This window comes from Loxodonta africana, chromosome 27 (assembly GCF_030014295.1).
Source record: "Loxodonta africana isolate mLoxAfr1 chromosome 27, mLoxAfr1.hap2, whole genome shotgun sequence".
NCBI lineage: Eukaryota > Metazoa > Chordata > Mammalia > Proboscidea > Elephantidae > Loxodonta > Loxodonta africana.
Window position 1 is genome coordinate 35,951,607 of NC_087368.1, and position 25,835 is coordinate 35,977,441.

General features: G+C 43.2%; 1 protein-coding gene across 17 annotated transcripts in view; it reads left to right on the plus strand.

The window, feature by feature from the left end:
• The first annotated feature begins 768 nt into the window (after window positions 1-768).
• GOLGA4 (golgin A4) overlaps window positions 769-25,835 on the plus strand; it is a 136,863-nt gene continuing 111,796 nt past the window's right edge. For 3 of the 17 annotated variants that reach the window (XM_064277472.1, XM_064277475.1, XM_064277469.1), the window contains exons 1-5: window positions 770-1,025; window positions 10,577-10,648; window positions 11,718-11,807; window positions 20,025-20,123; window positions 22,942-23,007. In XM_064277472.1, coding sequence (XP_064133542.1) covers window positions 954-1,025; window positions 10,577-10,648; window positions 11,718-11,807; window positions 20,025-20,123; window positions 22,942-23,007 — 399 coding nt within the window. In that variant the 5' untranslated portion in view covers window positions 770-953. Of the gene's footprint in view, window positions 1,026-10,576; window positions 10,649-11,717; window positions 11,808-13,596; window positions 13,710-16,715; window positions 16,820-20,024; window positions 20,124-22,941; window positions 23,008-25,835 lie in introns of those variants that run through there. The other 14 variants (XM_064277468.1, XM_064277470.1, XM_064277471.1 and 11 more) reach the window with 9 other exon arrangements.

Here is a 25,835-nt window from a genome sequence, read left to right on the forward strand (position 1 = left end):
CCCTGGAGAAGGGCATCATGCTTGGAAGAGGGCCAGCAAAAAAGAGGGAGACCCTCAACGAGATGGACTGACGCGGGCTGCAACAATGGGCTCAAAGTGACCACCACTGTGAGGATGGCGCAGGACCAGGCATGGAGCGACGGCGCTTCACAGGAATCAGAAATACTGAACAAAACTACATTATCCTTTAGGGGCCCACCTCAGGCCCCCGCAGTTCCACCCTTCTCCCAGCCTGGACGCCGTTCTCCGCTGGGGGGCCTGGCACCCTCTCCGCCTGACTTGGCAGCGTCGAGCCGCAGCTAAGCGACGGGCCAGGAACCCCAGCAGGAGCCCAGCGAGTCCCCGGAGAAACCTCCAGCCAGCGCCGCCCCCCAGCGCGCATGTGCGGGCGCCTTGTCCCCTGCGGCCCCCCGTAGGGCCCCATCAGCGCGCATGTGCGGCCGCCCGTAGGGTCCCGTCAGCGCGCATGTGCGGGAGCCTTGTCCCCTGCGGCCGCCCGTAGGGTCCCGTCAGCGCGCATGTGCGGGAGCCTTGTCCCCTGCGGCCGCCCGTAGGGTCCCGTCAGCGCGCATGTGCGGGAGCCTTGTCCCCTGCGGCCCCCCGTAGGGTCCCGTCAGCGCGCATGTGCGGGAGCCTTGTCCCCTACGGCCCCCCGTAGGGCCCCGTCGCGAGCTCCACGTCGGCCGCGCAGGCGCCCTGGGCGCACCGTTCACCTGCTGCCGTTGTCGCCGCCGCCGCCGGGGCTGGATGGGGGGCCGAGGCCGGCCGGTGGCACCCGGGAGGAAGAGACGCGGCGGCGGCGACGCCGACACCTGTGGGACGAGCGTCCCGCCCTGCCTGCGAGCCCAGGGAGGAGGCGGCGAGGCCCGGCCCCCGCAGCCCCTGGTGTAGAAAGGTGACTCCCCGGCGCGCACCCTCAGGTCTCGTTCACGCTCGGGACCCCGCGCTGCGCCATGTTCAAGAAACTGAAGCAGAAGATCAGCGAGGAGCAGCAGCAGCTGCAGCAGGCGCTGGCCCCACCTCAGGTACGATGGCCGCCGCTCTCCTTCCCTGGTGCCCGACGCCCCTTGACCCGGCTCGGGGGTGAGAGGGAGGGCAGCTCCGTCCTGACCCGTGACCCTGACCCTAGGACCTCCCCAAGGCCCGGGCCGGGAGGGCGCGCACGGAGACCCGGGTCCCCTCACCCCTGAGCCCGGCGCCGCCCTCGCGGCACTCGGTCCGGGAACGAGGGGGCCGGGGCTGGGACCGGGCCTGGGACCGGGGCTGGGGTGGGCGGGCCCGAGCTGACAGCTGAGCTCCGTCGGGGTTCCCTGATGCTCTAGCCCAGGTCCCGGCTCCCTGGACGACGCCTACCCACCCGAGGTCCCAGCTGGTGGGTGAGCGCGGAGGGGAGTCCCTTCTAATGGTTGCTCTCCGAGCCGGCGCCCCTCTGCCATCCCCGCCCCGAAGTGACCCACCGCGCGGCCGCCCTCGCCCCCAAGCCCGGCCCCGCAGGGAGGACCGGGGTCGCGCCCTCGGCCCCAGGCCCCCGGCAGGAGCGGGGACGTGGGGAGGCGGCGGTGGCGGGCGTCCAGCGGCCGAGCCGGGCACCAGGCGTCGCTGCGCGGAGCTGGGTCGAGCCCGGCGCGCCCTGAGCGCGGTGCTCCGCCTTCCGCCTCCGGCTTCCTCGCCGGCCTGCGGCCCTGCGCGCTCTGCTGCCGTCTGCGGGTGCTCGGGCCCGAGGCTGCAGGAAGCGACCGTTTACGGGGCAGGGGGCAGCTTGGCGGCTTTGGGAAGCAGCCCCCGAAGTTGTCAGCCTACGCGTTCTGACGCGTCAGCACGTGATCTCGGCGGGTGCTGTCGGCCGGGGCGTCGTCGGCGGGGCTCCCGCCGAAGTTCCTCGAAGGCCTCCTTCACCGATTGCGCAAACCTTTCTTTCAGTTTTAGGGTTTCTGGTCGCTGGGAGTCGGAATCGACTCCACAGCAGCGAGTTTGGTGTTTGGTTTTGGTCTTTGTCTAGGAGCCCTGGTGGCGCATTGGCCCAAGCGCTCGGCTGCTAAGTAAAAGGTCGGTGGTTCCAATCCACCAGCGGAGAAAGACGTGATAGTCTGCTTCCGCGAAGATGACAGCCTTGGAAACCCTAGGCGGCAGTTCTGCTTTGTCCTGTAGGGTCGCTGTGGGTCGGACTGGACTTCACAGCTGTGGGCTTGGTTTTTGGTCTTTGCCTGCTGTTACAATAAAGCATGAGTTTTGACTTAATCGGTGGCATTTTTAATAATTTTTTTACATAACATTTATTTTGTGTTGAAGCAGCTGTTGCGCTGAGTTTATTCTGAGACGAGTTGGAAAATTGTTCTCTTAAAATTTAATTTGTGTGGACTAGAACAGTGCTTGCGAAAGACATTGCAATGTGGCACCGAAGGTCTGCTCGTTCTTCCAAGTAAAGTGCAAATAGAGATCAAAACTTAAATAGTAAAGATTTTCATTTTATGTGATTTACTGTAGACTTTTTAACTTTACAGGACGCTTAAGAAAAATGAGGCAGAGATGGAGAGGGAAATGGACAGGTTAGTGAATGTAAGGCAGTTACACTTGTAAACTTGCACGATATCACTGATCCACGATGTCACTTCTAGAAATTTATTCAAAGAAAGTAATTTAGGGTGTGTTAAAACACAGCTATGTAGGTTTTCATTTCAATGTTAGGTAGAAGCTTGCTAAAAATGTCCAGCAGTTCTCGAACAAACCTATCGGGTAGATAATCCTGTCCTTCCTCTTTTATCCATGGAAAAACGAGGCCCAGAGAATTGAAGTAGCTTGCCCAATGCCATTCACCCATTGTTAGAAATCACAGGAAACTTGGTAACACAGAAAGATGTTTGTGTTAGTAGCCACACGTAAAAAGCCACATGTAACACGTGATCACAGCTTTGTGGGAAAACGTGTCTATATGTGAGTTTACATACATCCTTAGTGAAAGTATTCAGGAAGGAGATGCCCTTACGGTGCTCGTGAGCCACGAGTGTTCTGTTCCTGACCTGTAATGTTAGTTTTTTTTCATGAAAATGAATTGCTTTTTTGCAGTGGGAAGAAAGGTGCTTAGTAGTAATAACAGTAAAGGTAGTCACAGGCCAAGGTAGAACTCCCTGTTTCTTCAGTTTAGTACTGTTGGATCGGCTTATCTTTAGTGAGAGGGTCATCGGTATCAAATAAAACACTTTGTGTCCAAAGGTTAAAACAATCCTCTTTGATATATTCACATTCTTGAATATATGTGTATTTACCAAGAAGTAAAAAATAAGTTGTCAGTCACCTACTGGTAGAAACTTGGTTCTGTTCTGGTCCTAGGTCCTCAGCTATTCTGAGCCCCTCAGGAAAGAAAAGTTCCGGATAATTGTTTTCAGAGAGTTAAGGATTTCTTTCAAGCACTAACTAAAAAACAAAAACAATACGAAACAACAACAACAAAAAATGCTTTTTTTTGCAACAGATTACATACATCCTTTCCTAAGCAAAGGATCTCGAATGTGTATGATATTCTCTTCTTCTGACACAGGGGCATCATTTTTGAGGATAAGTTATTCTTTGTTGGAGGCACCATGCCCTCTGGATTTAATGGGGTTTGAGAGGCAGTCCCGTTTTACCCACTCCAGAGGGTTGGTCTGATCCTGTTCTTTTTTTTTTTTAAATATTTTTTATTGTACTTTAAGTGAAAGTTTACAAATCGTCAGTTTGTCACATATAAGCTTATATACACCTTACTCCGTACTCCCACTTACTCTCCCCCTGAGTCACTGTTCTACTTTTTGTAGTTATTTTGAAACCTCCCTTGTCTGCCATGTGTCTTTTTTCTCCCTGCTTCTGAACTGTTTTGGGCTTAGTAACAAGATACACAGACTTCTGACATTTTGTGTAAAACAAGGGCAAGTACCTAAGGAATTCTTTAGTGTACTTCAGTGTTAACACTAATGTGGAGTCATTTGTTTTGAGTCCTCGAGGGCTTTTTGGTGCATTCTTTCTCCTTAGCTTGCATTCCGTAGAGGAGATTGCCTGAGAGGTGTTTAAAGTAGGGTGAGTTATCACGTGTAGGCAGTTCTGGAATAAATAAATAAGCCATTTGCATCACAATATTCACAAAATTTTCCAGCAATAATACTGATATTGTATAGAATTCTTTAAGGTATTGAAAGCATTTAAACCAAAACAAAACAGCCTTCTAGTGGCTTCCGATAACTTCTGTTTGGTTGATGCTAAGATTATTTGAACCACTCCTTGGAGGATATTAAGGAGCCCTGGTGGCGCAGTGGTTAAAGCGATGGACTGCTAACCGAAAGGCAGGTGGTTCAAAACCACTGCTGGCTCCGCAGGAGAAGAATGTGGCGGCTTCCGTAGAGATTCACAGCCTCGGATACCGGTGGGGTCACTGAGTCGGAACCTGCTGGACGGCAGTGGGGCTGGTGGACATTCAGTCATCAATTGCCCAGCTCTCTGATGATTAAAACTAATTAAAAATAAATTTTAAAGAGTTTTAAATCAAGATTCACTGAACACTTTTAACAGCAAATACGTATTTTAGATTTTTTAATTTCTTACAGAGATGATTCAATAAAAGACATTAAATAATAATATACATACTAATTTTTGGGGATATATGTATTATATGAATAAACATTTTTTGAAACAAAGTCAGCATTTTTAAAATAATACTAAAACTTGAAGATTTTCAGTTATTTTTTGATTCATATGGAGGTAAAAATTCAAATAATGTGATATAAAAACCCCGTTGCTGTCGAGTCAATTACTGACTCATAACGACCTTGTAGGACAGAGTAGAACTGCCTGTAGGGTTTCCAAGGAGTGGCTGGTGGGTTCAAACTGCCCGTCTCTTGGTTACCAGCCTGAGCTCTTAGGCACTGTGCCACCAGGGCCCCTGTCTATATAGTATTTACAAAAAAAACAAAAACAAAACAAAAACCCCACTGCCATTAAGTTGATTCTGACTCATAGCAACCCTATAGGACAGAATAGACCTGCCCCATAGAGTTTCCAAGGAGTGCCTGGAGGATTCCAGGTGCCCACCTCTTGGTTTTCAGCCGTAGCGCTTTACTACACTACCAGGGTTTTGTTTGTATGGTATAAAAAAAAAAAATGGTATAGAAGGTTATAAAATGAAATGCAAAAATACTTTTTTGCTCTTCTCATTTGCCATTCATTAGACCATTTCTAGTTTCTGTTTTTCTGGTGGTTGCCTCTGTAACTAACTCTACATTTTTTTTTTTAATTGTTCTTCAGATGAAGGTTTACAGAACAAACTAGTTTCTCATCAAACAGTACACACATTGTTGTATGACATTGGTTAACGATCCCATGACATGTCAGTACTCTCCCTTCTCAACCCTGGGTTCCCTATTACCGGTTTTCCTGTTCGCTCTTGCCTTCCAGTCCCTACCCCAGGGCTGGTGCACTCCTTTAGTCGTCTTGTTTTTTTCCATGGGACTGTTCAATCCTTGGCTGTAGGGTGAACCTCAGGAGTGACCGCATTACTGAGCTGAAGGGTGTCCGGGGGCCGTAGCTCGGGGTTTCTCCAGTCCCTGTCAGGCCAGCGAGTCTGGTGTTTGTTTTTGACTCACCTACATTCTAAATGCTTACAGCTGTACTTTGATTTGTCAACTGTAAGCATTTTTCATTAGCTTGAAAATGTCTTCTGAGCTTTCTAATTTAAATTTTATTTGTTGTCATTTTTAATTCTTGATTCATGAACATGAGGCAGTATTTCTTGACTTGGCATTTGTAAAATGAAGAAATTAATGGCTTGTCATTTCCTCTAGCTCTTTTCAGTTCTTCCATTTGTCACTTTAACCAGGTTAAGTTAGTTACATAGTTTTATCTCATCATTGCTTATATTCTTTTCTATGACTAGAAATGCCTTTGCCGCTTTGTTTATGGTCGAGTCTGAAAATCAAAAAGCCAGTGAACAGTAGTTAAATATTGTCATTATATGGATATTGTTGTCTGTAAAGCAGGTCGTATGTTTGGAGTTATGAAGAGAATTACATGTTACGTGCGTACCGGGGCATTTGAAGGGGACTGCTTAAGTGTCAAGGCCAGAGCCTCTTTTCTCGCATCAGTTATTCCAGAGCATTCCAGAGTTCAGTTTTGCATATTTGAAGTATGATGTTCTTGAATTGCCTTTTGTTTTTCCTGGAGTTTTTAAAATTCGTTGCCTTGTCAACAGAAGAAATGTATGTTTTCTTTACCATATCACTAAAAATCTTCCAGTCACTTGATCATATTATTCAACCAGCCAGTACTTTAATGTGGTTGACTTCTTTCTAGGCCTACTGTCCAGCTCTCATTCTGGGATTTCCTTACATTGCATTTCTGGGTTAATTCCATAATCCTGTGTTGACTTGCTGGTCTATATCTTGAAAAATGTTTTTCAGAAAGGCTATCTGGGAGACAACCCTTTCGAATCTTTTAATATCTGAAAATCTCATTTCACCTCAACATTTATTTGGTGGGGTATAAAATTCTAGGTTGAAGGTAAATTTCCCTCAACCTTTGAAGGTATTTCTCTGTTATCTTCTAACATGATGTGTAGGGGAGAAGTCTGATTTCAACACTGCTCTTGTTTTCCTCATTGGGAGTTAACCTGATTTTTGAATCTTTTCTTTTTTCTTGATTTTCTAAAATTTCTACTTATAGTAGTCCTGCTTTTTTTCCCCTTAACCCCTCTCAATATTTTTTTCCTGGAACTGTTATTACTCTTTCTAGATTAATCCTTTTTTTTTTTTTGGTTTTATATATTTCATCATTTTCTGTTCTGTTTTGAGAGATTTCTTCAAATTTTTATTTCAATTTCTATTGAATTTATTTTAGTAATAATATTTTAAATTTCTACTAATAATAACACTAGTCAGCGTTTCCAGTAATTATTTTGGGCCAAGTACTTTTCTCAGTTCATTTCATACATTATGTAGTTTATATATACAGTTTATAAGGTGTGGACTAATATCAGCCCAGTTTACGGATAAAAAACTGAGGCTGAGAGAGGTTAAGTAGCTTGTTCATGGTACACAGCTAGTAAGTGGTAAAGCTGAGATGTGAATGCAAGTAGTCTGACTCTAAAGTTCGTGCCTTTTTTTTTTTAATTGTGATTATGTATATAACAAAACATTTGTCATTTCAACATTTTTTATGTGTACGGTTCACATAATTACGTTCATCATGTTGTACAGCCATCACTATCTGTTTCTAAATTTTTCCGTCACCCCAACAGAAGCTCAGTGCCCCCTAAGCAGTGACTCCCCACCCCCCCGCCCCAGCCCCGACCCCATTTAGGTTGTTTCCACCTTTTGGCTTTTGTGAATAGTGTAGAGCCCATACTTCTAACTGCTGTGCTATGCTTGTGGCTTTGTTTTAGGTTTCAGGAGCAGTTTTATGGAAACCAGAGCGTCTCAAAACTGAGAGGATAGGTGTTATCTATACTTTGATTTGTCTGTACTTTGATAAGCTCTGTTCTTTGACTTATTTGATTTTTCTATCGTCACTTGTTATGTTTTCATTGTGGTCATCTTATTTTTCTTTAGGAAAATAACATGATTTTATTGATTGTTAATTTATGTTTATGAATGAGTGCAGGTTGATTTATTTAGATAACTGGTATAGGCTTCCACTGCTCCTAGCTGTTGCTCCTCTGTGTGGAGAACTAAGTATGTTTGTTTGTGTGAATGTGTGTGTGTGGGGCGGGGGTGTATGGGAACAGGCAGGTAGGAATCTCTCCTCTGCCAGCTGAAATAAAGAGGGCTCTGCTTTGAAAGGCGATGATAAAATTTATCATCTATACATTCTTGAGAGTGAAAGGGTAGGCTACTAATAATTATCTTGGAACATAAACTGGCATGTACTGGGACTGCTTTGGGCAACTGAAGTATATTGTGACCCAGCTGCTCTGTGGTATTAACCCCCACCGTGGAGCCCTGGTGGTGCAGTGATTTAGAGCTCAGCTGCTAACCAGAAGGTCGGCAATTTGAATCCACCAGGCACTCCTGGGAAACCCTGTGGGGCAGTTCTGCTCTGTCCTTTGAGTTCTTGTGAGTCGGACTCAACTTGATGGCACCATCTTTGTTTTTTGGTATTGGACCCCTTACTCCTCCAAGCAGGTTGCTCAGTGTATTTGGTAGTTATTTCTGTCTTCATCTTGGGGATCTGTTTGGGTTCCAGAAGGTTGACTCTCTTTGGCATACAAATTCAATGACTCTTCTGTGAGCAGTAGGAGCCCTAGTGGCGCAGTGGTTAAGAGCTCGGCTGCTAAGCGAAAGGTTGGCAGTTCAAATCCACCAGCTGTTCCCTGGAAACCCTATGGGACAGTTCTACTCTGTCCTGTAGGGTCGCTTTGAGTCGGAATTGACTCAACAGCAGTGGGTTTTGTTGTGTGTGTGTGTGTGTGTGTGTGTGTGTGTGAAATGGGTGGTGTCTTAGTCGCCTAGGGCTGTTATAACAAAAATACCACAAGTGAGTGGCTTTAACAAACGGCAAGTTATTCTCTCACAGTTTAGGAGGCTAGAAGTCCAAATTCAGGGTACCTGCTCCCAGGGAAGGCTTTCTCTCCCTGTCTGCTCTGGGGGAAAGTCCTTGTCATTAATCTTCCTGGTCAAGGAGCTTCTTGGTGCAGGAGCCTGGGTCCAAAGGACGCATGTGATCCTGGCTCTTCTTCCCTGGTGGTATGAGGTCCTTGTGTCTCTTTGGTTATATCTTTTATATCTCAAAAGAGATTGGCTTAAGATACAAACTAATCTTGTAAATTGAATCCTGCCTCATTAACATATCTTCCGATAATCCCACCTTATTAACATCGTAGAGGCAGGATTCACAACACATAGGAAAATTATATCACATGGCAAAATGGTGGACAGTGACACAATACTGGGCATCATGGACTGGCCAAGTTGACACACATTTTTGGGGGATACAATTCAATTCATAACAGGTAGGTTTTTTTTGTTTGTTTTTTTACTGTGGGTCCCAACAATAACAACAAGAACAAAAAAATCTGAGAAACACTGATCTAAAGAATACTGGGAAAGTGGATGGAGGAGTCAAGACCTGTGTGCTAACCCAGTTCCTGCAGTGTGTAACCTGGGCAAGCTACGTGAGCGTTCTGAGCTGCTTATTTTCTCGTCAGGAAGTGGGAAATGATAACACCTGTCTTGCTTACCTTTCAGGTTGGTTGTGAGACTCAAGAGAGGTCAAGTGTGTGGAAGCGCTTTGTAATGGCAGAGCGTTTATTTGTTTAACAGCGTCTGCCAAGCGCCAGGTGCTGTGCTGGGTACTGCGTTTGTCTCGAAGGGTAGTTGGGACCCCTGTACCGTGGGGGGAGGAGACAAGGACTCCCGGTGTGACGGTGGTGTGCTCAGGGTGTTGTGGTTGTAAATAGGAAGACGTTCCTGGAGAGGGTCAGGGTGGCACCTGAGTAGAGTTTTGAATGATAGTGAAAAATCATGGCATAGGGACAAGACATTCAAGGCTTACTGTTCCCCCCAAAAAGGTGACTGTATTTGTTTCCTAAGGTTGCATAACAAATTACCACAAACTTAGTGGCTTAAAACAACACCCATTTATTATTTCACAGTTCTGTAAGGTCAGAATTCTGATATGGAGTGACTGGGTTCTCCTTTAGGGTCTCACAACACTGAAATCAAGGTGTCACCCAGGCTGCATTCTTGTCTGCAGCTCAGGGTCCTCTTCTGAGCTCGTGTGGTCATGGTAGAATTCAGTTCCTTGTAGTTGTAGGGCTAAGGCCCTCATTTCTTCCCAATTGAGTTAGACTCACTGCCCGATAAACAAGTCATCTCTGGTTTAGAGTTACTATTGTCATTTTGATCTTGAAAAGACGACTGGGTTAGTGAGTTTTCTGAGTTCTAACTTCTGTGTTTACAAGAGGTGTTTATTGAAAAATGGTTATTGAACTTTTCCCATATTTTGTAGATGCTTTTTCTCTCCTCACAAGTAAACTATTCCTTTTGGTTTCTACTTTTGATATAGAAATCTTTTTCCCATTCCGAGATTATAGAAATGGACTCTTGTATTTTCTCTTAGTTTTTTTTTTTTTTTTACTTTTCTCTTCTGTGTGACATTCGGATTTTTAATATAGCGTAAGTATTAAGTAGAGACCAGTGGTGGTTCGGTCGTAGAATTCTCTCCTTCCACGCAGGAGACCTGGCTCGATTCCCTGCCGACGTAACTGAAGCGCAGCCATCACCCATCTGCCAACGGACGCTTGTGTGTTGTGATGTTGAACAGGTTTCGGTGGAACTTCAAGACTAAGACATACTAGGTCGTTACCCTGTGGTGTCTGACTCATGTCACTGAGCATGTTTTCAAGGTTCGTCCACATCTTTGCATGTATCAGGACTGAATTTCTCTTTACGACCTGATCATGTTCCTTTATATGGATGTAGCACATTTTATTTATCCATTCACCTGTTGGTGGACACGTGGGTTATTTCCACCTTTTGGCTACTGTGAATAATGTTGCAGTAAACATTGGTGTATAATTACCTGTTCGAGCCCCTGTTGTCGGGTTTTTATACTGCAGATTAAAGGAGCCAGGCTGCTCGTTACAGAACTGAATGAACTGGCATCTCAGTATCCAGCTGGGGTGTACAAGGTAGGCTGAAAGCAAGGCCCTTGATTTGAGAGGTGGGGAGGTGCTCTTTGCCTGTGCATTTCACAGTATGGAGCCAGAAGGGACCTTAAAGATTGAATTGACAACCTGTTTTTTTTTTTTTTAATTTTTATCGTGGTTTAAGTGAAAGTTTACAAATCAAGTCAGTCTCTCACACAAAAATTTATATACACCTTACTATATACTCCTAGTTGCTCTCCCCCTAGTGAGACAGCACACTCCTTCCTTCCGCTATTTTCATGTCCATCCGGGCAGCTTCTGACCCCTCTGCCCTGTCATCTCCCCTCCAGACAGGAGCTGCCCACGTAGTCTCATGTGTCTACTTGATCCAGGAAGCTCACTCTTCACCAGTATCGTTTTCTATCCCTTAGTCCAGTCCAATCCCTGTCTCAAGAGTTGGCTTTGGGAATGGCTCTTGTCTTGGGCTAACAGAAGGTATGGGGACCGTGACCTCCAGGGTCCCTCTAGTCTCAGTCAGACCATTAAGTCTGGTCTTTTTATGAGAATTTGAGGTCTGCATCCCATTGCTCTCCTGCTCCCTCAGGGGTTCTCGTTGTGTTTCTTGTCAGGACAGTCATTGGTGGTAGCCGGGCACCATCTAGTTCTTCTGGTCTCAGGCTGATGTAGTCTCTGGACACCTTTTTTTTTTTTTAATAAACTTTTTATTTTGGAATAATTATGATTTACAGAGAAGCTGTGGAGATAATACAGATTCCATCTGTCCATCACCCAGTGTTACTTTCCTTTTGTATTATCGTCTTATGCTGGTGTTACAACCTTATTTTATGTTTGAGAACACACAGCCCTTAACAAGTTAATTTTTGCTAAGATCGTAATTCTGGTTGGTGGCAGAGTCAGGCCAAGGACCCAGTAGATGGCCTGGGTCTTCTAGTTGATCGTGTTCTAGTTAGCCGTTTCTTCTTCTCATGTGTTTGCTCTTTTCCTTTCTTTCATTGGCTTCTTTGGGCATCAACTGGGAGAAGGACCATTCAGCACACGGTGCACTGGTCAGTGTAGTCTTTCTAATTTGTGCAATGATTTTTTAATCTAGGCGTCCTCCAATTCTTCAACACCAACAAGAACCAGAAGCAGGACGCCTTCGTTTACAGAGCAACTTGACGAAGGTACACCCAACAGAGAGGTAAGCTTGGAGTTTCTCTAATAAACATCTCGCAGGAAATTTACCGCTCTAAAACGTGGTACGGCTGTTGATAATCAAATAGGAGATTATTTTGACAGGTCAGTTACTTAATTCCCAGGTATTATCTTTATTAATAACATTTTTTCCAAAGAGTAGTTATACTTCTCTAAAGTGTGTATGTGTGTGTGTGTATATACGTTTGAAGAACCTCAATTTGAGAGTGTAATATACTTGGCATTTAATATTCTAACTTTTCAGAACAATTTGTTATCATTTAATTGTATATTCAACATAGCATCAGATAGGAAAAAGCTCTGCATTTTCAAGCTAGTGAATGGAAACCGAGAAGTAATTTAACTGATAGTGTGTAACTAGCAGCTGGCACCATAGCTAAGATTAGATATTTGCAACCTTTTTTTTTCTTCCTCCTGTGAAGTGTAACAAAGACGTAGGAAAGTGGGTAAAGCATAAATGCGTAAGTCAGAGAGTTACCTCAGAGCAAATCCTCCTGTAACTGCCACCCAGGTCACGAAGAACGTGGCCAGCACATGAGTGCTCCCTTCCTCTCTTCCCTCAGAAGATCGCCACCGCCGTCCTTTGTGCTGCTGGCTTCCTTCCTTTTCTTCAGAGTGGGACTGTGTAGGTGTGCTTTCTAAATGTAAATGTAGTTACGCACTTGGGGTGTTTCCTAGCTGTTGTGACTGTACGTTTCCTTCGGCGCACACATGTCCACAGTTCTTTTGATATATATACTTTAGAAAGAGAATCCCTGGGTCAAAGAGTGTAGTTTAAATTATAGAAGATAATGCTGCCTGTTTTCCAGAGTGGCTATACATATTTACCTTCCCGCTAGGGGTTTGTAAGAGTGTGTAGTGGTCTCTTACAGTTTGAATTTGCCTTTCTCTGAAGACTGATAGATTGAGCATTTTCCGTCTGCGTATTGGCCTTTTGGATTCTTTTTTTGGTGAAGTGGTTGTTTGTGTCTCATGTCTGCTTTCTGTTGGATTGCCTTTTTCTTACTGATTTGTAGTTCTTTTTTATATCAGGTATATAGGAGTTCTCTATTAGATGTATGTCTCCAAATATCTCGCATTCTGTGGCTTTCCTTTTTATTCTTTTAACGGTGTCTTTCGATGAAAAGAAGTTCTTCATTTTAATGTATTCCAATTTATCAATATTTCATGACTCGTGTTTTTTGTTTCTTGTGAAAGAATTCTTTTCCTACCCTGAATGTGTTTTTCTGTATTCTTATTTGCTTTTCACATTTAGATGTATGCTTAATGTGGAAATGATTTTACAAGTAGATATCAAGTTTCATTCCCCCCATATGGCTATACAATTGTCCCATCCTTTTCACACTGCTCTGCAGTGGCACCTTTTTCAGAAATTAAATGTCCATGTTTGAGTGACTTTGTTTCTCAGTACTCTATTCTGTTCCATTGCTTTGTCTTCGATCCACCACGACACTGCCTTAATAATATCTGTAGTCATATGTTAAACTTCCTTCCAGTAGAGCGGATCCTCCTACCTTGTTCTTTAATGTCTTGATAGTACCGCATACATTTTAGGATCAGATTGTCAAGTTTCACAAAATAAACTCAAAACACAATGTCAACAACAAAACAGACCTGTAGAGATTTTGATTGGGATTGCATTGATTTTATAGACTAATCTGGAAAAAGTCTCAAAATTACAAGTAAAATTTTGTAACCTTCTCAGTATTACAAATAGAACTGCAGTGAGCATTGTACATATACCTTTATAATGCTGTTAATTCTGTAGGATGGATTTCTAGGAATGAATTTAGAGACCATCTCAAGAATAGATTTGATGCAGTGAACTCTAAAGAATGAAGACCAGAAGAGTTGTGGGAAGACATCAAGGACATCAGACATGAAAAAAGTAAGAGCTCATTAAAAAGATAGGAAAGAAGATGTCATGTATTGAGTTGTGTCCTCACAAAATATGTGTCAACTTGGTTAGGCCATGATTCCCAGTGTTGTCTGGTTGTCCTCTATTTCGTAACTGTAATTTTTCTATGTGTTGTCGATCCTAATCTCTGTCTGCAGTTAATGAGGCAAGATTAGATTATGTTAAAGAAGATTAGGGTGCAATTGTAACACCCTTACTAAGGTCACATCCCTGATCCGGTGTAATGGGAATTTCCCTGGGGTATGGCCTGCACCACCTTTTATCTTACAGGAGATAGAAGGAAAGGGATGAGAGCAGAGAGTGGGGGTTCTCGTGCCACCAAGAAAGCAGTGCCAGGAACAGAGCGCATCCTTTGGACCTGGAGTCCCTGTGCTGCGAAGTCGTAGACCAAGGGAAGATTGATGACGGACCTTCCTCTGGAGCCAACAGAAGGAGAAAGCCCTCCCCTGGAGCTAGCGCTCTGAATTTGAACTTCTAGCCTACTGGACTTTGAGAAAATAAACTTCTCTTTGTTAAAGCCATCCACTTGTGGTATTTCTGTTATAGCAATGCTAGATGACTAAGACAGAAGAAAAAGACCAAATGGATGTTGGAAGAAACTCTGAAACTTTTAATGCAGAGTAGCTAGAGCAAACAGAAGAAATGATGAAATAAAATTGCTAAACAGAAGATTTCAAAGGGTGGCTCCAGAAGCCAGGGTCAAGTACTATAATGAAATGTGCCAAGACTTGAAGTTAAAAAGCCAAAAGGGAAGCGCATGCTTGGCATTTCTTAAAGCTGAAAGAACTGAACAAAGAGTTAGGCCTTGAGTTGCCATATTGAAGGATTCTATGGGCAAAATATTGAATGATACAGAAAGCATCGAAAGAAGATAGAAGGAATACCCAGTCACTCTGCCAAAAAGAATTGGTCCGTGTTTGCATATTAGTGTTTCTTTTTAACACAGAAAAAGTAAAGTTTAACTCATAATATAACTATATGTCTGCCTCCCCAGGAGACTCAGTAAAATCTGCAATTACCTAGAACGCTTGGGAAGTAGAATGGTTTCACCAAGTGAATTTTTTGGTTGATGAAAGGTTTACCTTTCTGTCAGCTGTTACTGAAAATTTTTCTAATATGTCTACTTTCCTGTCTTAGTAAATATTATTAAAAAAAACCCAAACCCATTGCCATCGAGTCTATTCTGACTTACAGTGACCCTGTAGGGCAGGGTAGAACTGCCCCACAGGGTTTCCAACGAGTGGCTGGTAGATCAACTGCCAGCCTTTAGGTTAGCAGCTGAGCTCTTAACCACTATGCCACCAGGGCTCCAGTAAATATTACAGGTAGAGCTAAATAAGCCTGTCTTTGATTGCAATGCCTCAGGCTTCTTTATAGGGACAAAAAAAAAAACAACTCTGTATGAGCATAGACATTAAAGGCGAAGGGGAATAGACTGAATTTTAACTGACTCTGTGGGCCACAGCTCCCTGGTGCTCTGGCACTCTGTTGTCCTACACACGTGGCAGATCTGCCCAGATGACCATAGCGCCCTCTCCCAGTGATCCTGGACACAGCGCCCTCTCCCCGTGATCCTGGACACAGCGCCCTCTCCCGGTGATCCTGGACACAGCGCCCTCTCCCGGTGGTCCTGGACACAGCGCCCTCTCCCGGTGGTCCTGGACACAGCGCCCTCTCCCGGTGGTCCTGGACACAGCGCCCTCTCCCGGTGGTCCTGGACACAGCGCCCTCTCCCGGTGATCCTGGACACAGCGCCCTCTCCCGGTGGTCCTGGATACAGCGCCCTCTCCCGGTGGTCCTGGACACAGCGCCCTCTCCCGGTGGTCCTTGACACAGCGCCATCTCCCGGTGATCCTGGACATAGCCTCACTTCCCTCAGCACAGGACTTCCTTCCCCTGTTACTACTCCAGAGGAAACCTTTTTTCTCAATCAAGTCTTAGGTGCCCTGGATTTAGCAAAAATTCCTTGGATCTGTAGATTGTGTTTTCCTTCCTAGTTTCTCGGGCCAGTGTGTATTTATTTCCATCTCTATACCTTGAGTCTTTTCAGGGGTGATTAAGGGTAGCAGAGAGTAAGACTTGTCTTTCTTGCTGTATTTTTGGTTTAAAGCCTTTATATGCAGTGGAAATGCCCATATACACAAAATAGCACCTTAAGTCATGGTCTTATGAATTTGATCAAAATGATTTACCCATAGTCTGTACTCCAGGTTTCCTCTTCTGCTGCCATGCAGTCGATTCTATTCTCATATCTCCTGAAGGATTTGGTATCACAGATACTTTTTTTAAAAATAATTTTTATTGTGCTTTAAGTGAAAGCTTAGAAGTCAGTCTCTCACATATGAACTTACATACACCTCACTACATACTGCCAATTACTCTCCCCCTAATGAGTCAGCCTGCTCTCTCCTTCCAGTGTCTCCTTTCGTGACCATTTTGCCAGTTTCTAACCCCCTCTACCCTCCCATCTCCCCTCCAGACAGGAGATGCCAACATAGTCTCAAGTGTCAACCTGATGCAAATAGCTCACTCCTCATGAGCATCTCTCTCCAACCCATTGTCCAGTCCAATCCATGTCTGATGAGTTGGCCTTGGGAATGGTTCCTGTCCTGGGCCAACAGAAGGTCTGGGGGCCATGATCACTGGGGTCCTTCGAGTCTCAGATCGTTAAGTCTTGTCTTTTTATGAGAATTTGGGGTCTGCATCCCACTGTTGGAAACCCTGGTGGTGTAGTGGTTAAGTGCTATGGCTGCTAACCAAGAGGTCAGCAGTTCTAATCCGCCAGGCGCTCCTTGGAAACTCTATGGGGCGGTTCTACTCTGTCCTATAGGGTCGCTATGAGTCGGAATCAACTCGACGGCAATGGGTTTGGTTTTTTTTTTTTTGGATCCCACTGTTCTCCTGCTTCCTCAGGGGTTCTCTGTTGTGTTCCCTGTCAGGGCAGTCATCAGTTGTGGCCGGGCACCATCTAGTTCTTCTGGTCTCAGGATGATGTAGTCGCTGGTTCATGTGGCCCTTTCTGTCTCTTGGGCTTGTAATCGCCTTGTGTCCTTGGTGTTCTTCATTCTCCTTTGATCCAGGTGGGTTAAGACTCATTGATACATCTTAGATGGCTGCTTGCTAGTGTTTAAGACCCCAGATGCCACACTTCAAAGTGGGTTGCAGAACATTTTTTTAATAGATTTTATTTTCCCAATTAACTTAGTTGTCCCCTGAAGCCGTAGTCCCCAAACCCCTGCCCCTGCTTTGCTCACAGATACTTTTTAAGGTATACAATGTTGCGAATAAAAACGAAACCAGTTTAATTGGCCCCAAATAGTAAATGTTGCTACTAAACAGCTGAATACACGTTGCCTGGGAAGATAGAAACAGGACTGTCTGTCTTCAGGGCAGAGGGACTTACACACCTGCTAAGGTACTGAATGTTTTAGGGCCCTCTCCGCCATATTACATATAAGAGATGGTAATTAAGTTTTTGTCTCCTATGAGAAGAAAGAAACTCAGATTCACTGAAAATGAGTAATATATAGTTTCTCAGGGAATCCCAAGGAGACTTTTTTACTGGGGAGAGGAAGCAATTGGTCACAATGCCCTGCCCCCTAACATGCCCTGCCCCCTAACATGCCCTGCGCCCTAACATGCCCTGCCCCCTAACATGCCCTGCCCCCTAACATGCCCTGTCCCCTAACATGTCCTGCCTCCAACATGCCCTGTGCCCAACATGCCCTGTGCCCAACATGCCCTGTCCCCAACATGCCCTGTCCCCAATATGCCCTGCCCCCAACTTGCCCTGCCCCCAACTTGCCCTGTCCCCTAACATGCCCTGTCCCCTAACTGCCCTGCCCCCTAACATGTCCTGTCCCCTAACATGTCCTGTCCCCTAACATGTCATGGCCAAGTTGTGCTGTGAGTTTACCTATGAGATACCCTCTCTGTTTCAAAAATTCAGAGTCAGTAGATAAAACTTAAACAAGAATGAAAAGAGATCTATCTGGTTTCACAAACAAGGTAAACAAGTCCATGGGCTGAGAGGGACTGAAGCCCTGGTCCTGTAGGGCTCTGTATTGGGACAAAGACTGACTCCTGCTTCTGTAGGGTTCACCAACAAGGCAAACATGTCCGCGGGCTGAGAGGGAGTGAAGCCCTGGTCCTGTAGGGTTCTGTATTGGGACAAAGGCTGACTCCTGCCTCTGTAGGGTAAGGGTTTAAACTTGCAGGCATTTTCAGCTGGGGCTTTGTGAGAAAAACTAAACTCTACAGATACGATTTGAGTATTTTCTCAATTCTCCTGGGATGGCAGGAAGCTGGTAGCAGTTTAGGTATGTTACATTAACATATTCCATACAAGGCACACCTTAGGGCAGGCGTTAGGACATAATTTTCTCTCTAAATTCCGACTAGGAAGGACTGGACACATGCTCTCTGCTGCTGAAGTCAGATTCTCTGCTACAAGCCAAGGTGTAAGGTGGGGCTTCTCCCACTGTGAGGGGAGGGAGAAAACAGCTGGTCCTCACTGTTGCCTAGAGCTCTCTGAGGCCCATAGGGAGACCTCATGACCTGAATAGAATCCGCTGCTCTTTGGCTTGGTAACTGGGTCCCTGATGACCCCTGTTTTGCCTTAGGGTAAGAAATCCAAACTGGGGCCCAGGGAATCAGATTGGCTGGATAAGGAGGGATGAACACAGAAAGAAAGAGAAAGATAATACCTTCCTTAAAATGAGCCTGTAAATGGAAACTTGAAAACAGATGCTGTGAAGGCAGTCAGTAAAATCAGGAATTGGGATACAAATTTACTCTAGATGAAATTAAAATAACAGAGCAGTCTGGAAAAGATTTTAAAACGACTATCTTCAGTAAGATGAATGATTGATTTAAGAAGAACATAAAATTGTGAGAACGATAAAACAAACGCAAAAAAACTAGAATAGTGGGTAGCTATGAAAGAGAACAAATTAGAAATTCTGGAAATGAAAAAAAAAAAAAACTGAAATAAAAATGTAAATCAGAATAAAACTCAGCTCAAGCAAAAAAATTGGGAAATTCAAAAAGAGTACTAAATAATCCTACCAAAAATGCAGAGACAAATGTTAAGGCAAAAAAAAAAAAAAGATATATATAAGAGACATTAAAGATAGATTGGAAGCCTTCAGTGCATATCCTATAGGAGTTTCAGGCAGTCTTCCGAAGTGTTCAGACACATGTGACTTCAAGCCAGTTCAACTGATGACTTCAATGGGGGACCAGACAGAAGTAGAAGACTAAATTCTACTTCAAATTTGGACCAGATTCCTTTTCTAAAGGTTTTATTTTGAAATAATAATAGATTCATAGGAAGTTAAAACAGGTATAGGGAAGCCCCTGTACCCTCCAACTAGTTTCTTCCAAGGGCGACATCTTACGTGACTGTTACTCGATCAAAAGAAGCAAAAGAAGGAGACCGACCTTGGGAAGTCCTGACAGCCAGAGAGTTGATGCAGATCTCACCAGCTCGATCTACATGCATCCTCTGTGTGTGTGTGCACGTGTGCGCGTCTGTGCGTGCGCGCGCGCGAGTGCCTGTGTTTAGTTCTATGCAGTTTTGTCACACGTGTAGACTTATGTAACCACTACCATCAAAAAATCCATTTTTAATTTTCTATGAATGTAACTCATAATTGTGAATGTTTTGGTATGTAGTATGTAGTTTCTGAAAGAAAACTACGCACAAAACTTACTATCAATTTCAGTTCAAAAGTTTCTTCTGTACATATTTTAGAGAAAATATATTTGTATATATAGAGAAATATTTGTACGTACAAATAATGATTCTTCAAAGTTTTATGTGTTTTAGTTTGGCTGTAAATCTCCATGCCATCTTTTTGAATATCTAAAAATGGATGGCTCAGTATTTATGCTTGTCATATTAAAGCTTTATGTTCTTTACCATTTTTCTTTTTGGAGGGGGGTGGAGTATATGGATTCTTCAACCACATTGCCAGACACCTGTGTCGTGTGGTGCCTGGTGCACGGATCACTTGTATGTCAGTACGCAAGTCATTTGTAAGCTGGGGTTTCAGATCCTCAGCTGACCAGCTCGTCTTCATTTCTGACCTCTCCCGCCAATTTACTATTTTTATTTATTTCTCTGGGTGGGATGGCGGTAGGGGTGGCGGCAGCCTAAGCCAGGAGGCTCTTACAAAGTGTCATGCATGCTGAGTGGTGAGAACACTTTGCAACCTGCCATTATGATTGTTTTTATCATTTGTTTTATTTTTACACCCCTGCGTATTACACTGACTGAGACAGCTACTAGCCGGAATGATAGCAGAGCCCGCCTTTCTTTCTGAGTATACTATCTTTGCTTTGGATCCCTCCAAACAGCTTAAAACAAAGACTGACAGTGTGGTGAGTCCCACCGCTTTCTGCATTCCCTTTGCAGGGAAGCAAAGTAATTTGGTAATTCTAGAAGCAAATTTCATGTTGCTTGCCATTTACCGTCTCAAAGCATCTTCCATGCCCTGTTGCTAACCCTGCTCTAAACAAATCAGAGAGCAAATTGCTGAATTCTGATGGCTGGTGCGCTTCCTGGTAGTTTTTTAACAGCAACAGAATAACACTGTTTTCATTAATGCGGTGAAGACTACCTTCCCTGGGTCTAAACTCTTAAAGTTTTCTTCATAGACAATGTTTGCTTATTAATTTGAAAAGGTACGCCTTGTTAGAAATGTCTGTTCTACTGTTGGTGGGAGGCCTGGAATGTTTTGAGATGTAACTCACATGTTTAGGAAAAAAATGCATTGTTAATACAAATGCATAATTAAACAATATTGAATAGGTAAGTAGGTTCTGCAGTGACAGATAATCACATCTTTTGGGACAGGACCAGTTTTCTGTGTATTAAAGATCTGAAAGGAAGTAATTACTTGCCTTACTATTTTTTAACTGATTGAATTTATAAGAATTTGAATTTTGTTTTATATAGTTTCACCTTTGGAAGGTGGATTTTTTTTTTCCTATTTAAAGTATCTGGTAAGATCTTAACTAAGCAGAACTTAGAGATGTTTGATTGTCCAGTAAGAGTAGCTTTTGGTATCAGAGTGGACACCGACTGAATTGAGGTTGAGGCTTTTTTAAGACAGAATTGGTTTAACTTCTTCGGTAGTGGCGATGACATTAGAACATTTCTGTACTTGATTCATGTAACCTTTAGGCCAATACTGTTTTTCACTTATTTGCTAATGTTAACATTTGTTTAGATTTGTGGGATAATACATAAATTGAAATACATAATGTGGGGAAGGAAAGTTTTTTAGTATGCTGTGTTTGATATGGTGGTATTTTAAACAATTGTAAGTTTTTGTATGAACCACAATCATGTCAGGTCATTTATTTGAAACAGAATATGGCCTCTCTTGCCACCTTTCCCCGTAACCATGACCCTGACCCTAACCGTAACCCTAACCGTAACCCTAAAAAGAACAGTCATGGACCCCTTTCATTTCCCTTTCTGATAATTTAACTGCCAGTTACTTTTCAGTAGACTGGCCAAGAGACTTGTTGATCTCTGTGAAGTATGTATTTTTTTAATTTTGTAATATGTACTGTAGTATATATTTTTAGGGCTGGAAAGCATTCATTGTGATGCTACCCAATTGCCGTGAATAAAATTTCTAATTCTTTAAAATGGCAGGAAACAGGAAGTTAAAAGTCTGTCTTCCCTATATAACTTCAAGGAGTGTCTTGGATTGATAATATTTAAGAACTTTTTTTTTTTTAAGAGGGAAAAAGGGTACTTAATTTTTTTCTTTTACTTAGGGAAAAATTAGAACATATTACAAAAGTAGAAACAGTAGTAAGAGTTGTATAAGGATCCCCTAACCCAAATATCCATTAAAAAACTCATTGCCATCGAGTTGATTTCGACTCATAGTCACCCTATAGGACAGAGTAGAACTGTCCAGAAGGGTTTCCAAGGAGCAGCTGGTGGATTCAAACCGTTGACCTTTTGGTTAGCAGCCGAGCTCTTAACCACTATGCCACCAGGGCTCCACATTACACAGTGTCAGCTATTAATAACTCATAGCCAATCTTGTTTTATCCGTAAGCACCCTCCCCCGCTTCCTTCACTACCCCACCCACCACCACCCCTCATCTCTCTCCTCACCCTGAGATTGCATTATTTGAAATAAATATCAGAAATTGTATTACATCTGTAAATATTTTGGTATGTATCTCTAGAAGATAAAGATAAAAAGATGTATCTTTTATACCTAAGCATTAATAATTTCTGAGTAGAAAATACACAGAGTTAAAAAAATTTGAGACTACTCTTTGCAAAGCTGAACACCTTCTCCACTTGTATTCAAGAATAACTAAGATCAGGCATTTGTCTTTGATCAGTTGTAGAGATAGGGGAAATGCCCGATGTGAACTAGCAAGTTACTGACACACAGTGACTAGGGGAATACTTTTGTTGAAAACATGGGAATTGTTTTGCCGAGATGACTTCTGTAGCTCTAGCTGATTGTGGTTAGATACTTCGTGTATTCTGAATACGTTACAGAATTTAGAATTCCAGAGAATCTCGTCCACTACTGTGGAACCTCTGACACTGTGCTGTAATCAGCAGACTGTTGCTTCACTTGGAGCGGTTGTCCAACCAAGAGAACAAAACAAAACCTGGCACAGTGGGAAGGAGCTGTTTTTAATTAAAAGTTTTTCTAAAAATTGTCCTAACAATTTCATTTAGACTTCTGGCTTTCAATGAATAAGACATTTCAGTTTCTTGTTACCAACACATTTTTCAGAGCTCAGCCCAAATAATTTTGAGTGTTGTGTTATTGTAGGGCACAATTGACCTTCCTGCTTTTCTGGATAGTTCTCTATTTGAAAGACTTTGCTAATTGAATCCCTCATGTTAATTTTGTCATGGGGGAAAAAACTGGGGACATTATAATTGGGAGAGGTATGTGATTAGCTTGAAATAAATTTTGCTACATACTAATCTTTGCTCTATTTAGATGTATGTATAAATCACAGCGAAATGAATTTTCTAAAATACTACCATACTAGTTTTGCCTTGCATGGTAACAGTCTTATAAATGAAAAATTACTAATTTTGTCTAATAGATTAATGTGTCTAATAGGTTTGGTACTTTGCCTTTGTAACAGTTTTAAATGTTCAGTTTTCTGTTTCTTTATAATGTCTCTTTCCTTTTTTTAGAATGCATCTATCCATGTCACGAAATCTTCCGAAAGTGTTAATGGAAGTGAACCATCTACTCCCCAGGTCTGTTACTAATGTTATTTAAAAAAACAGTCACTTCAGAGTATTGGTCGGTCTGTGTTAATTGTCAGTACTTGACTTTATATGGAAATAATGATGTCCAAACGTTTGATCTAATAATGTCAGGTAAATGTAGGTCTGTTGATTGTTCCTTAGAAAAAATTTAAAAGAAAGTGGTTCATGTATATGCTTCAGTTGTGTGAATTCCATTATAACTTTTTTTTTTTTTTAAATAAACAGTAGTTTATTGTAATTTCGGTGAGAGTTTACACAGCAAGATAGATTCCCGTTTGACAGTTTTCATACAAACTGCTCAGTGATATTCGTAGTTACATTTTTCACATTGTGTCAGCATTCTCATTAATTGTGTACTTTAGTTTCTCTGCCTCTTTATCTTCTTATCTTTGCTTTGGATTAAATGTTGACCTTTTGGACTCAATAGGGATGTTTTTTAGTAGGGTACCAGTTTAACGGGTAATGTCCTTTCTTTTGTGTGTCACTCTGCTACCCTGCTGAGATGTGATCTCAGAGGATAGTTTTAGTTCAAGGTTTAAGAAGTGTCTCAGGGCGATAATCTCAGGGTGTCCTCTGGTCTCAGGTGGTCCGGTTAGTCTGGCCTTTTTTTTAGGAATTTGAGTTTTGTTCTGCATTCTTCTGCCACTCTAGCCAGTATCATCTGTTGTGTTCCTGGTAAGATTGGTCAGTGGTGGTAGCTGGACCCCATCTAGTCCTTCTGATCTTAGGGGAGTTGGGGTAGTGGCCTGTGTAGGCTGTCAGCCTCGTAGACTTGTTTATCTCTGAGATTATGGTTGCCCCTAGCTGTATCGTAGATGGCCCCTTGGAAACCTTTAGGAGCCCAGATGCTGTTCACTTCATTAAGATGCAGAACGTGAACTCTGTGAACTATATTCTGGCAGTCGACCGAGTTATCCCATGAGACCAAGGTCCTAAGCCTTCAAACCTAGAAAACAAATCTAAGAAGGTGTTTGGTTATGTCTGAGGAGTATCTGCAGTTGTGTCTTCAATGAATGTATGTGGGCACCCACGCATATCTGTATTTACATGTACTTGTGGATACTTCTGTGTGTTCTCACGTATGTTTACACCTGTACCTGTACCCGTCCTTACGTGATCCTAGACTCACCTTTTGGTCTTTGTTGGGAGGTCTGGCCCTCTTACACACGTCGAATTCTTTGGTGCATGCATCCTTTTCTCCTGAACACTTCTCAGCATCGGCCATGCTGTGCTCTCTACAGCCACATTCGGTGCCCCCTTTTCCCGTCACCAAAAGCAACAAGTATCTACAACCTAAAGCATGGTTCCCTCTGCACCCCCTCTTCCTCCCGGGAACCACCAGTGAACTTTGGTCTCTGTATGTGTGTCTGTTCTGGTCTCATAAGACAGAGGTCCTAGAATATTTGTCCTTGTGTGCTTGTCTTACTTTACTTAGCGTTATGCCCTCCACGCCATCCACATTATAACGTGTTCTGTGGACTCACCGTTCTTTATGGTTGTTGCTTGTCCGTTCATCTGCTGACGGGCACTTCCGTTGTTTCCATTTTTTTGCTGTTGTGAATAAAGCTGCAGTGAGCATAGGTGTGCATATGTCTGTTTGTGTCTATAACTCATTTTTAAAATGAATGACAGTGAACGAAAACTTTTAAATGAGCTCTGACTGGATAGTTGTAAAAGGTTATGGAGGTAGCTGTGTTGTAAGACACGTTTAGTTGTGTAATCTGGAAGGAGGATCTGAAGGAAATGGAAGATCTTTTAAAGTTTGCTCTATTACAGAGTATTTTAGTCATAGAGAATTTATCCTTTTCTAAAAAACTTACTAGGCGAGTGGAGCTCAAGTGACATTCTTTTGAGCTCTTTCAAAAAAGAAAGAAAATCTTCAGTTTTAACAAATCAAGATAGCAGTGTCTGACATGGACATTTGTTTACTTTGGTTTTAGCAATGATCATTATCAATTACCCTGAGTGTTCTCAGTAGTCTCTAGTGTAGAGAAATAATATTTCCAATTCTGTGAACCTGGCACATGAATCTAAACAACTTGATTTATAAGCTAAATGATATATGAACTAAATGTAGACAAAAAATGTTATCTAGCCAACGTATAAATTACAGCTTCCAAAACTCCAAGGACCGGTTACCTGTAGCTGAGACCCTCGTGGGTTTCAGGAAGGAGTGATCAGGTTCTGGGAAAGCCCAGATCCCTAGACTTTTTGACTCTGGCCTTGAGTAGTCCTCCTACTTGATCTCCGATGCTTTACAAATGTATCATTTTCTCTGAGTACCATGAAGTTGTTGTTGTTGTTAGCTGCCATCAAGTCGCCCCCTGACTTATGGTGACCCAGTTCACAACAGAACCGACTGTTGTGATCCATAGGGTTTTCATTGGTTGACGTTTGGAAGCAGAACACCAGACCTTTCTTCCTCGTCTGTCTTAGTCTGAAAGCTCCGCCCACACCTGTTCAGCATCACAGCAACATCTGAGCCTCCACTGACAGGCGGGTGGCGGCCGTGCCTGAGGTGCTTCGGCTGGGAATTGAACCTGGGTCTCCCGCAAGGAAGGCAAGAATTCCACCGCTGAACTACCAGTGCCCTCACTGGGCAGGAAGAAAGAACAAAGGGCGTTTTTTTATCATGAAAATCATAACTTTTCCAAGAGGTTCCACCCAGTAGATTCCCTCTTAAACTGTATATATTGACCATGACCAAACTAAGTCACATGGCCCCAATCCTAGCTGAAACACAGTGTGGGAGAAGTGAATTTAAAAAAAAAAAAAAAAACTTTAAAATGTAACATGTATAAACAGACAGAAAAGTA